This window comes from Castor canadensis, chromosome 11 (genome assembly GCF_047511655.1).
Source record: "Castor canadensis chromosome 11, mCasCan1.hap1v2, whole genome shotgun sequence".
NCBI classification, from domain to species: Eukaryota; Metazoa; Chordata; class Mammalia; order Rodentia; family Castoridae; genus Castor; species Castor canadensis.
In genome coordinates, this window is record NC_133396.1 from 94,295,084 (window position 1) to 94,308,501 (window position 13,418).

Here is a 13,418-nt window from a genome sequence, read left to right on the forward strand (position 1 = left end):
GTCACAAAGTATCACAATTTCAAAAGTAACTGAGTTTGGAAGAAAAATAAATACATAAATACAAATATAAATTTAAAAATTACTGGAGAATCTATCATGAAATCATCGTGGAAAACTCCAATAGGACCACGGGAGATGATAAGTGAATAAAAAGTTATAGCAGCCTCATGTATTCAAAAAGACAAATAAATGAAAGGGTTTAAGGGCAAAAACATAAAAGTCCCAGGAGAAAATGACGATTTCTTAATTTAGACACTACGAATGGTCTCAAAACTAACTGACCTCTGCCTCCTCATTGAAGTTAAAATCCCAAGGACTTTTGTCTGGACTCAAGGGCATTGTTAATGTCAAGCACTTGGCAAAGTAAGACTGAAAAAGGAAAAAAAGGGATAGCATTCAAGATATATGAAGGCTTCACATCTCACCAGCCTTAGGGTCCTAGACCCCGAGCCACTGGTCACTCAGGCTCTCAAGGAGATGCTTCTCCTTCTAATAATTAATCTTCCTTTGAGGTGGGACTCACTGGTCTATAATGAATTATATGCCAAAGCAAATCATTTTACTCTCCCTTTTAAAAATGACATCAGTGGTCTTACAGAGGAAAATGAAAATCTTTCCAGGGTTGAGGTACACAAAAGATACACATCCTACATGGAGAATTCAAATTATCAGGTAAAAGATAACAACTTACACCAGCACTCTTGGTTCTACTTAGAAGGTTCTAATCATCCAGGAGATGTGGCTGTGGCCTCAGAGAGGATGGAAAGAAATGTGAGAAATATTTAGTAGGCAGACAAGCACTTACTAAAAGGAGGGGGGGGCAGTAATATTTCTGAAAATGTGTGCTTTTTCCAAGTAAATCACATTTTAAAAACTCAGTAGGAAAGATCAATCTTTAACAAAATCCTACAATATATCCTTTGTATGTTTAAAAAATATTTAGTAAGGCAAGTAGGTATTCTCATCTTAAAAAAATTATTGCAAATTTTCATAGTAGGTGAATCATTTTCTTAAAGGTGAGGACAGTCAGGAATTTAATTTGTACTTTGGTATTCATTATTTACTTGAGTACCTGCATCCTGTTGGACACCTTCCACTAGAATCTAGGCTCCCTGCTATATCCTGCACATAAAACCGTGCCTGCTGCCCAGTGGTGTTTATTTAGTTGAATAAGTAAATAAAAAGGCCGTGAAAACAAATTTGTATTTTGTGTGCAGTCACATATAGCTCTCTTTTACTTAATATCTCTCTTTGTTTCTTCTTTTTTTTGGCAGCATCTAAGCCTAGTGAATATCCTGAAGTTGGGGTAAAAACAAGTGGTAGAAAAAAAAAATATATATATATATAATATACACAAATATTTAAATTTTTTTTCTTTAAAGACTTAAGCTTTAAACCAGGCACCACTGGCTCATGCCTATAATCCTAGTTCCTTGGGAGGCTGAGATCAGAGAATCACGATTTGAGGCCAGACTAGGCAAATAGTTTGAGAGATCTCCATCTCTAAAATAACCAGAGCAAAATGGACTGGAGGTGCAGTTCAAACCATGGAATGCCTGCTGTTTCCAGCATGAAGCCCTGCGTTCAGACCCCAGTCCCACCCAAAAAAAAGTGACTTACATTTTGTTTGTGGTGCTGATATAGGTAAATGCTCTACCACTGGGCCAGCCCCAAGCATTCTACCACTGAGCTATTCCCCCAACCCCTTCAAATTTTTATTTTACCATCCCAACCAGTAAATAAATAAAAGGTTGAGGAAATTGACAATAGGTTTTGGGACTGTTCAACTGCACAGGTAGTGTCTCAAGTTTAAACTTAATCAACAAGCATCAAAAACTACAAACATACTTTTCATAAAACACTTAAGTGCAACAACAAACATGATAAAATACTTTATATAATATCTAGCAATTCCAAAATCATGATGTCTAGTCTAAAGTTACTACTTTATGAACACTAATTCATTTCTTACATCTCTGACAAGATATGAAATGGTAATTGAGTGAAAATAATCAGATATGCATGAAAATAAAATGGTCTTTCAACAATTACTGAGTGCTCACTTTGTGCCACACTAAACCCTAATTATCTACTGCAAACTACTAGCAAATTGCTGTCAAGACAGGCCTAGGCCTCGGTGCCATTTAACCAATATTTATTAGCATCTATCATATTCACTGTGCTAAGACTAAGAATACGTCTAACACAGAGCCAACAAATAGTAACTTCCCCAGGATAGGGTGGTCCAGGAATGACATTTATGCTGACCTCAGCAATAAAAAAAGAGTCAACCCTAAACAACTAGGGAAAGAGCACACCAGGCACCAGGAACAGTACATACAAAGACCCTTAGGTGAGAAAGAGTGTCAAAAAGTAGAAACATGACTGCTGGAGGTGTGGTTTAAGTGGCACCTGCCGAGAAAGACCCAGAGTTCAAACCCCAGTGCCACCAAAAAAAGTGCCATAGGAAGCCATTAAGGATTTTAGGCAAGAAAACAATAAGAGTTGATTTGCATTTTAACAAAAATGATTCTTGTGGTTCTGTAAAAATGGATTGAAAAGAACCAAATGGGAAGACCAGCTAGGAAACCATAGTAAAATATGCAAGAAATGATAGTGATTTTTAACTAAATGCCAGGAGTAGAAATGGGAAAAATTAATTCCAGATGCATTCTAAAGATGGAAGAAATGACTGGATATATGTTTGTGGAGGGGAGGAGGGGATAAAGGACAGAAAAGAATCAAAGGTAGATCCTAGGTTTCTGGGTTGAAAAATTAAATGGATAGTGGATCATTTAATGAAACAGGTGGTGCAAATTGTTGTGATTTATTCTTCATGAGCATTGTGTGCTCATTCCTAGAGTTACCAAAGACATTTTGACTGCCAAATCCAGGGAATTCTCATCACATTTAATCGCTCTTTATCTGACACTTTCTTTTCCTTAAAACTTCACTCTCTCTTGGTTTTTCTCTTAACTCAGAGCCTCTTTCAAAGGTTCCACTTATGCCAGAGCATTATCCTTGACTTCTTACCTTCAATACATTCTCCCATGATGACCTCATCCAAGAAATCCAAATTTTAACTAGTAGTCACATGAGCCGTCCTAAACTTGTATTTCCAACCAGAACTTTCTCCTCATTTCCAGAACCATCTACCCAACTGTTGGGTATCTCATCAGCATCTCATACTCACATACCCAGATGTACCTCTATCCTCTTCTTCCCACAACAGTTTTATTCCCCCCATATTCTTCATCTTGAAAAGCCCCGCCTTACAAAATTATTTCCAACTTCCCAAGACCCAAACCATCTTATCTATCTCCTCTTTCAAGCCTAGTTTTCAAGCATTATCTAATTTACTTTCCCACTTCCTCATGAACACATCCTCTCTTTCTATCCCATTCCTTCCATTCAGATCTTCATACTCCTCCTCTGGATTATTACAATAACCCTCTGGTTTCTCTGGTCTCAGCCTCACACCATTTTTAACCAAACTCCACTGGATTTAAAAGTGGCAGACAAGACCTCTGGCTGTCCCATTTGCCACAACTTCCACCACCCCTCTTACACACTGAACTACCAAAAGGTTCATTCTTAACTCTGATGCCCCTCTTTTAAATCCCACTGCATACTTGTATCAAAAGACCTCTTGGGCTGGGAATGTAGGTCTACATCTAAGACAGTACCTCTATCACAGTGTTTCTCTCACTGAACTGTAAGTTACCTGAGGATTGTCCTTCTCTCAATAGTTAAGTGCTTAATACATGTTTGCCAAGTAATTGTTTGGATCTCACTTAAGAAGCTTTTCTGGGTGGGCACAGTTGGTGAGCTTCTGTAGTCCCAGCTACCTGGGAGGCTAAGGCAGGAGGATTGATTAAGTCAAGACCAGGCTGGGCAACACAGTGAGAACTCATCTCAAAAACAAAAACAGAGAAAAGCTTTTCTGTAAAAGATGAACTCTTAGGTGCAGTACCCACAACCTTGAAAAAGCAATTTGGCAAGAAGAAATATTTAGTAATTTTCTAAAATTAACCAATAACAGCTGCTGATTTCTCACATCAGCATTCATTTTACATAACTGAACAGGTATGTGCAATGTGTATGTGGCTATTATTCTGGGGATCTTTGCAATACTCAGTTTTTCAATTTTGCTACTTTTAAAGACCAGATTTTTTTTTGTTTTTGCTGGTGCTGGGAATGGAACCCAGGCTTTCATAAATGCTAGGCAAACACACTTTGCCACAGAACTATACCCCAGCTTTAGAGGAGATCTTAATTGGCTTTACTTTTTATTCAAGAATCAGGAAATACTTCATTCCATAAAATGCAATCAATGTTCCCTACTTCTTTCAATACCCTGAGTTTAATTAAGATAACCCTGATTGCTCTGTACTCCACAGCAATGTCAGACTTCTCACACATAATAATTCTACCTAAAGCACAAGATTTTGGATAAACCTTAGGTTTAGGCTATTTTGTACTTGTTTGCTTAAACATAAATACCACCACCACCAAAAACCCCAATACACTTTTAACCTTTTTTTTTCCTTAGAGGAGACATTAATACAGAATAGATGGTGTCTCATATGTACAAAGCATATCTTCATCTGTCAACATCTGCAGGGTGGGGGGCTCTTCACAATTACACTTTATAGCTCCGGGAGTCACTGGTTAAATGAAACAGTTGGTAATCCAAGAGAACTTCACCTATTTTCCCTGTTTCCAAAGTACAGTAAGGACTTTTCCATGAAAGAAATTACTGAGTAAACTCTATGATATTCAGTTCCTGTGATCCAACTAACATTTTGCAAAACAAAAGAAATGAAGAAAACCTCGTGGTTTCTTAGCAGCTGGCCCCTTTATAACCATTACTTAACCAACTCCTGAAACAGCAACAAGTACCTGGAACACACACACACACACACACACACACACACACACACAGTCCTGTGGCAGACACCACTTCAGAGGTCCATAAGGCAACTCAGCCAATTCACGTAAATCCAGACTGAGGTTTACCCTAAACTTGAGTCAGGATATTTGGCGGGGGGGGAAATGTCTTAAATTGAAGTAAAATATACTTTTTAAATGCTCTAAGTCTTGTTATGGTGACTGTTTGGAATTACATAGTTTTCACTAAATTCTTTTAAACCAGGTCATCTTACTGGTATTCCTAACTCTTTGCATTCTAATCCAACTAATGTAAATTTCTTCTTGATGCTTTGCAGACCTCAGAGAAGAGACAAATAGAATTCCAGGATTCTTCTATCACGCAGACTTAAAAAATGGATTTGGGCGCATTTAAAATAGACCTTACAAGGTAAGACAAACCACGGACTTAAAACAAGGAACTAAACCAACAAAGGCCCCGCAAACGAAAATCCTGTAACTTTCCGCCACCTCCCAAAGGTGGAGAATGCCAGAACCCCGGCTTCTGAGTCGGAATCCCAGGAAGGCCTGGGCGATCAGAGTCACCGGGAGGGGAAAGCAGGGAACTCTGTGCGCGGGCTGCAGCCCGGACAGCCCCAGGAAGGAGCTAGGTGGGGAGCCCTCCCCCCTCCTCCCCCTCCCCCTCCTCCTCCTCCTCCTCCTCCCCCTCCTCCTCCTCCTCCTCCTCCTCCTCCTCCTCCTCGGCACTCAGGGATCCAGGGAAGAGAAAAAAGACGCTCTGCGCCTGCCGGCCCATCACGGGGCCCCGCTCCCGGGGCTGGGTCACTCCGCCCCAGGCCGCGCAGGCCGCGCCCCCTCCCCACCTCGGCGCCCAGAGCGCGCGCAGGACCGGCGACCACCGTAACGGCCGTGTGCTGGGCCCCGGGAACCCCCTCCTCGACCCCGGCATCACTCACAGAGCCCGAGCGCCGCAGCCAGCACCGACCATAGCCAGCGCTTGCGGTCTGAGGCTGCAATCACCACCCCAGCGGGCGCTGCCATCGTCCTCCTGTTGCACCGCCGCTGAGCCGCGGGTCCCCGGTCCCCACCACGGTTGGCTGACCTCGGGGCAGAGGGCTCAGCTCACAGCCGCCCGCGCGGTGGCACCTCCACGCCGCCGCCCCCAGCTCGCGGCCCCAGTGGCTACAAGCCAGCGGCCCGCCCAGCCCCAGCCCTGACTGCCCGCTCATTGGCCCGCCTGGCTCCCTGTGAATTAAACGATTGGACAACCCAACTGTCCATCAACCCCTCCCGTCGGGCGGGGCTCCGCCTTCTGGGTCCCACCCTCTGTAGCCTGGCTCTGCAGGCCTGGCTCCAGCGCTTTTCCAGGCTGCATCCGTAATGTCCTCCCCCTGCCTGCGTGGCTGTCCGCATGTCTGTCCCCTCTGGCCCTGCCGCTTCCAGTGTCTCCTCTGCCTCCCTTAGGGTCTCGTCATTGTCTCTCCTCGCCCGGGTTTTGGCCGGGTCCTGACCTCGCTTCTCTGTTTCAGCTCTGCTTGGTTTCTCCCTGCCTTCCTTAAAGAAAAAAGAAGCCGAAGCAGTTAATTTAACTTAAATTTTAAAAAAAGTGTGGTGGAGAGAGAGTTCTGATTCAGTCATCCAGGTAAAATATACTGCCCCTTTGCCCTGTCCCCAAGGTCAGTCTTTTGCCTGGATTGGATCATTCACGTGTTGCAGCTTAAGAAATTGCCCGTTTAAAAAGTCTCCATCTTGCCTTAACCGCTTCTGAGAAGGTTAAGAGGGGCAGGTCAGGAGTGGGAGTTGGAAGGCTTTCCTACTACAATGAATTCACAAATGAATGTGCTTCTCGTTTTTCTTTTGCATGTCAGTGTCCCTGTCTAGGTATCATTAACAACTGGGATAAGGGAAAGTTCCTCATCCTAACTCTGAAGTGTCTTTGCTGAGCCTACTCTACTTGGTTAGTGTCTGCCACCTGCCCCCAAAATACTGAAGAGTGTTGGGAAGGATTCTAAGAATAGCCTAGAAAAGGGAAAAATGGAGGGTGGGGAGCACAGGAAAGACAAGAAGAAGAGCAGGAAAGATCCAAGCAGAAGACTGATGGAGTGAGGGAGCGAAACAAGTTTTAGATAGGATAAGAGTGGAGGAAGAGTGTGGTGAAAGAATCCAAAATGCAGCCTCTCACTTCATTTTGTCTAAAGTCCATCTTAACCAGTGTCCTTCCAACATCTTCACTGGTTTAGCCTCTAAGCCTTGAAGTGCAGCAAACTCATACTTACCTTCCCATTAGTGACAGAAAACTAAACACCAGAACCATTTTGTCCTATTTCTCTCAGCAGATCCTTCTGAAGTGTGTTTGGAATACCACTGGTGGGAAACGATGTATAGTAAATGCATAACTGAACTGCAGATGTAGAACACCTAGGCTTTACTCTCAAGAATCCCAAGTCTACCAGTGTAGACAAACTGATACTCTGTTAATTTTTTTTAAATGATTGACTAAAGCCAGGGACAGTAGTTCTCAAAGACATCTGTAGGGGTTAAATGTTCTTCCCTAACAGTGACGTTCCTCTGCATACACCTATCTCCTTCTGGAAACCACTCCCCAACAGGAGTCTGAGAAAGATTCACCCAGGGTGCCATATTTGAGGTGGACTTTTAATGTTGATAAAGGTTCACCAGAGGGAGGTAGGGGGAGAGGTGGCCCAAACAATGTATACACATATGAATAAATGTATAAACAATTTTTTAAAAATAAGTAAATAAAGAGACATAAAAAGATTCACCAGAGAAACAGGAAATAGAAACTCAGAGAACGGGAAAGAAGCATGATACCAGGTGTGAGAAACAGTGCAATTTCAGGTGAATAAGAGAAAAGGCAAAGAGAGAACGCTGGAAAAGTAGGCTGTAGTCATATTTGAAGAACCTTGAGTTGTCTGCATTCTGTAGACAGTGGAGAGTGACAAGTTCAGATCTGTGTTTTTAAAAGGTAACCACTGCAAGAGACAGGGCAAGAGTGAAGATAGTGTGAAACCAGGTATTGGCAGTGGGGAAGGGGAGACTGAAAAACAAGATTTGAGAGGTGTCTCAATAAAAGGATGAAAGGGAAGAGTATAAATTCGGCGGGAAGTGTAATCAAGAGAAAACAAGTTCTAATTTCTAGCCTCTCTTTGTCTTTAAGATCTGTTGTCACAAGAAAATTGGAATGCTGTGACCTGTGTATGGTGATAGGAAGATGTTCCAGGAGTACTGAGAATTTTGCTCTTTATGGATGATGGTCAGACAGAGCCAAAGATGAATACCACCCGGAGAAAGATTTTTTTGAAGCTAAATTAGTTTCATTAACAATCCTAGAAACAATGCCTTAATCTAGGAGAAGTATCTTTGCTAGAAAATTTCAAAAGTCTGAAAAATGAGGTCTCAGTTTCTCCTGGGCACAGAGAAATCACAGTAGGGAAACAAGAATGATGAGGTCCTTAGAGTGGAGTTAATTATAGGAGACTATGTCACCAGGCTTCTTCATTCATTGTAGGGAAGATAAAATACTCCTAAAGATTTTGACTTCCTATGCCCTGCAACCATCCAGGTACTACATCTGCTTCACAAGGACCTAATTCTAGAGAAGAAGGTGCCCTGGATAGGAGTCTCTGGCATTTCTCCTACCAAGATAGGGACATTTACCACTGCAAATTAGGCAATTGATATTCTGATTTTTATTACTCGTTGTGAGGGACAGATGAGATGCTTAAGTAAGTATCCATCCTGCTGATCAAAAGATAAACGCCTTTCAGTCACTAGAAAGAAGCAGAAGAAAACCTAAAATGATACTAACTATAAATTCTATGGTTATTATAACAACTATAAATAGCTAAGTTCAGTGTGAAAGGAAGGTACAGAGAGCGCTTAGCTTTGTGGAGCTTGAGGCTTTCAGAAATCTGAAGTGGTTAAATTATTTTACCTAACAAATGTAACCGCATTTGGGGGAGAAACATAAATTTCTTAGGTGTCCAGGGCACATTTTTTTTTCCAGTTAAGTTTTGGTGAATAAATTGTCCTGGCATCTGGAACTGGTTAACATTTTAAAGGCTATTCTTATTCTTCTTGCCTGAGCTCTAAGAACTGAAGACTCATGTTAGGGCAATTTCAAATAAAACAAGGAAGGGCAGAGACTGAATATTAGAACTTCAAAACTAATTTTCTGGTGTTAAACAGAAAGTTGACAACTCAGTGTCCAGCACTGTGCATGCCAAATGTTTGTTGGATGAACAAACAATGAATAAATTAATAAACTGCTGGGCGCCGATGGCTCACACCTGTAATCCTAGCTACTCAGGAGGCACTGGTTCAAACCCAGACTGAGCAAGTAGTTGGTGAGCCACTATCTTGAAAATACCCATCAGAAAAAGGGCTGGTGGAGTGGCTCAAGGTGAAGACCCTGAGTTCAAGCTCCAGTGCTGCAAAAATAAATAAAGAGTGACTGACTTACAAAATAAATGAATGGGTATATGTAGGATAGTCACCTTGTCTACTTGTTTCCTATGTGGTTGTTTACTTGCTAGGATGATAAGTCACAATTACTGTTTGTCAAAGTAATTTGTATTCATAAGGAATTTGGGGTAAATTAGGGTGGTTTAAAATTGTTCATTGAGTACCAGCTTTGCTATTGCGTCAATGGGAGTCATTAAAGGATTTAAAATATAGGTAAAAAGCCATGACTTTGTTACCTAATTAAAGATGTTAAAGATCAGGCAACTATTACACAATTGGTTGTCAATTAGATAGTAGAATTCAGTGTTAGTATTGGGTGTCTTGGCTTTCAATAAATTAGAGGCCTGAGACTGCAACTCAATTATATGCCATATACAAGTTGTTTTGATATTTTAAAGGATTTTTTTTTCTGGGAAGGTTAGAGGCTGGGATTTATCCAAAACCAAATAGGTTTTCCAACTGAAGGGAACACTTTGAGGAGAAACACTGAGGTAGGCACTCAGAAAGCTAGAAAGGTGGTGCTTTGAACAGTAGGATTAAAAAGTATTGGCAAGAAACTGACAATTTTACCATAATTGGATAGAGAGAAAGAGAACGAATGCAACATTCAATAAGGGAGAGAGTATGGAATTTGCCACTGCACTGGGACAGTGCCACACACTCGTTGCAATTTATTAGCCATGAATACAAATAGAATTTCAATGTAAGAGGTCAATATTACACGTGTAATGACATCGTTGCTTTCTTCCGTGTCACTTATTTCCAAAGAGCCAACGGAAAAAGAAAGTTGAAAAGTAAATTTTGGTAAAGTTCAAAACCAAAAATAAACATTCAAGAAACATAGGAATAACCACACGGGGGCGCGGGAGTAAAGCACTCCACCTACCTTTAGAATGGCGGAAAACACCAAAATGCGGCGGCTCGTTGGTCTAGGGGTATGATTCTCGCTTAGGGTGCGAGAGGTCCCGGGTTCAAATCCCGGACGAGCCCTTCTTTTCCTTAGGGGCTAATTTTTGGGGAGGGGGGATATAGATAAATAAATGTATAAAATATAAGCTTCAATGAAACACATAGTCGACTTCTTTTGAACTTAGAGCACAGTCTACATTCAAATACCATTAAAAAGAATAACGTGTAAGTGTAAAGGTTTTCTAGCAAGGTAGTACCATAATAGTCCTCAAACACCCCCCAATTCCCGGGTGGAGGGCGAGTGCGGGGACACAGGGAGCTGGGTTCTTGGTTTCCTGCAGCGCCGGGGCTCGTGCGGCACAGCCGGGCTGGGGGTCCGCCACTGGCAGCGCCCCGCTCTCCGGAGCGCTCTTTCCCGAGCCCGGCCCGTGAGAGGTGGAAGAGGGGAACCAGGGTTCCGCATCAGGTATCTGTTTTCCCAGCGCGTGCGCTTTATTAAATGCCCGGCCCTCGGACGTGCGGTAACCACAGATTGCGTGGATTGAGCTCATCTGTTCTTAACTTCGAAAAACGAAAGAGATGGACATTCGAGCTCGTGAAATCAGATCAGTTTCACTTAGGTCTCGGAATGGGACCGTATGAAAAAAATGTAACAAAATTGGTTTTGATTTCAAATGTAAGGAAAAAATTTTTTAAAAACCAGGGCTCGTCCGGGATTTGAACCCGGGACCTCTCGCACCCGAAGCGAGAATCATACCCCTAGACCAACGAGCCGCTCTCGGCAACTGCGCTCCCGGTTCCTCCCTTCAGTGTTGCCCCGCCTCTGGCCGCACTTCCTGATCGATCCTGCAGGTGACTTTGCTGTGCGTGGTTTTCTCCCTGCCGGAGTCCGGGGGTCACTGGGACTCCCGCGCGCCCTGGTCCCATGCTCGCACCGCCCCGGGGCACGGAGCCTGGGATCCTTCGCGGCCATCTTGCCAGGCCGAGGAGGGCGGCAGCTAGGTCCCGCAACCTGCGGGACCCTCCGCCAGCGCCGGCCTGGATGGTGTGCAGAGCTCTGTGCGCGCGCGGGCGGCTGGGTCCGCGCGGCCCGCGGTACTTGTGCTGGTGAACCGAGGCAAGGGAGGGAGATCAGGGAAGGGAACGCACCGTGCGGGGACCTGAGAAAGGTGATCGGAAGATGAAGTCTCCAAGGGATGGGTACAATTAACCTTCCCCGAACTTGGGTTAGAGCACGCACTTTGAACCCATCGCAATCCCTTAAATACTGCTGTTAGCCCATTTTGCAGAAGAGCGAATTGAGGCCCAGAGATGTGGAGTAGTTCACTTAAGGATAGGAAGTGGGGGCGCTAGTGTAGGAACGTCTGAGAACATGGAAGGTGGGAGAATGGAGAGAAAGAGCAGGAAGAGGGACTGACAGGGACCTGGGTGCGGGGGTGAGAGAGTTGATAGCGCGAAGGAGGGGAGAAGGCAGTAGCCTGGGCCGGATCTTCTCTCAGCACACAAATCTGAGACTACCCTAAGACCTTTCCACCCAACCACGCTGGAGTCTGAAAATAGGGTCTACTGCGGGTGTGCTTTCCTGCCCTAGGCTCTTGGGCTGGGCTGGGCTGCTCTCAGCCTGAGTTTGCGCTCGGGTTGCAGAAGCCACTTATTTCTAAAGCTCTTTTTCCATCCTCAGGCTACCATTAATTCAGGACATAGGGAATCCATTGTCCTGTAGCCTAGTGAGACTTCAGGGTCCAGATGGTGTGTTTGCACTCTCACCTTTTGACCTGGTACCTGGCTTGCACCAGCTTCTCTGCTCTTCCCTTCCTCCTCCCTCTCTCTCTCCCTTCATTCTTGGAATGCCACTCAATATAGGTAAAAACTAGGGCGCATGCCCTTGGGGATTGTGAAAGGACAAATGCAAGTGAAGGCACCTGGCGGAGAGGCGGAGGGAGCAAAAGCCAAGAGAGAGAGAGACCTGTTGTAGGGAGCCCTATGTTCTCTGGTGCAGGGGCCTTGGCTAAGGTGGGTAGCTAAGTCCTTTGTTGGCTTTGAGAGTATAAAAACTATTGACACCCCCTCCTTCTGGGCTGACAATAGCAGGTTTCCTCCTCCTCCCCATGAGCTGAGGTTTGAGAGTTGGATATGGTTTAAATCCATCCTTTATTAGTTTGGTGATGGATTCAGGATGCAAGGGAGGTGGGAGGGAGCAGGTCCCATCTGAGCAAGTCCTCAGCCATCTAAGCTTTGCCTTCCCCTCTGAGACTGTGCCTTTGTTGCGGCATCCTCTGCTCTACCTGAGCAGTATGCCAGCCGCCTACCTTACCTGAGCTGAACTTCACTTCTAGTGGCTCAGATTCCTTTCACTCACTACGTTGTCGTGAAAGATGGCAAAGTTGGAGACCTTTCCTACCTTTGCACATCCTCCAGGTTTTCATTATTTGTTGTTTTAATTTCCCAAGCCTGCTCTCCTTTATTTCCAGCAAGGCAATGGAGCATAATTTTCTTTATTCTTCTACCATAAGGTAAATAAGTGGTGCCTAATGTTTCATGGAGATAAATATTGTGTGATTAACCCATTTGTGTAAATGCTTTTCCCACATTTTGGATTATTCCCTTAGTACATACTCACAGAATTGTCATGGTCAAAGGAAATGAACACTTTTATGCTTTGACCATTTTTATGGCAACTTTTTTATTATAAATTTTTATTAGGATATAATCATTATAGGGGGAGGGATTTATAGTGACAATTCCAATTAGTCTTATATTGTACATTATTTACATTGCCCTTATCATCTCTCCCCCTTAACCCCCTCCCCACCCCACTTAAAGCAATTGCAAGAAGTTTTCTAGTTCTGTTTCATATAGGTATTTGAAGTCCATTTACCATACACCATCACCTTAATCTCCATCCTTCCCCCTCCCCCTCCCAGTAGACCCACCCCCCACCCAAAGTGTCTATTTCTCAGTCCTGATTTTCATTATTAATATTTAAGTTGATGTTCAAAGGGGTGTCTCAATGTATGCCCTCTGTGGGTGTGCTTTATTTTGGTCTGTTCAATCCCTTTGAATACTCTTCCTTATCCCTTTACCTCTCTCCCTCTATTTTTCAACAGTTTTCAATACACATCCTCATATCCTCT

General features: G+C 43.6%; 1 protein-coding gene, 1 long non-coding RNA gene and 2 other non-coding genes across 5 annotated transcripts in view; 2 read left to right on the forward strand and 2 right to left on the reverse strand.

Annotated features, from left to right (window-relative positions):
• Mpzl1 (myelin protein zero like 1) overlaps positions 1-6,082 on the reverse strand; it is a 54,011-nt gene extending 47,929 nt beyond the window's left edge. For both annotated transcript variants that reach the window (XM_074047569.1, XM_074047568.1), the window contains exon 1: positions 5,847-6,082. In XM_074047569.1, coding sequence (XP_073903670.1) covers positions 5,847-5,931 — 85 coding nt within the window. In that variant the 5' untranslated portion in view covers positions 5,932-6,082. The remainder of the gene's footprint in view (positions 1-5,846) is intronic.
• LOC141413872 (uncharacterized) lies at positions 4,892-9,332 on the forward strand. The gene is made up of 5 exons (XR_012438844.1): positions 4,892-4,997; positions 5,229-5,320; positions 6,420-6,532; positions 6,759-6,847; positions 8,069-9,332. It is a non-coding gene; the product is annotated as an uncharacterized lncRNA (long non-coding RNA).
• Positions 9,333-10,293: 961 nt separating this feature from the next.
• On the forward strand, positions 10,294-10,365 carry Trnap-agg (transfer RNA proline (anticodon AGG)). Its single transcript has one exon. It is a non-coding gene; the product is annotated as a tRNA-Pro (tRNA).
• A 621-nt stretch (positions 10,366-10,986) lies between these two features.
• On the reverse strand, positions 10,987-11,058 carry Trnap-cgg (transfer RNA proline (anticodon CGG)). The gene has a single exon. It is a non-coding gene; the product is annotated as a tRNA-Pro (tRNA).
• Positions 11,059-13,418: the final 2,360 nt, after the last annotated feature.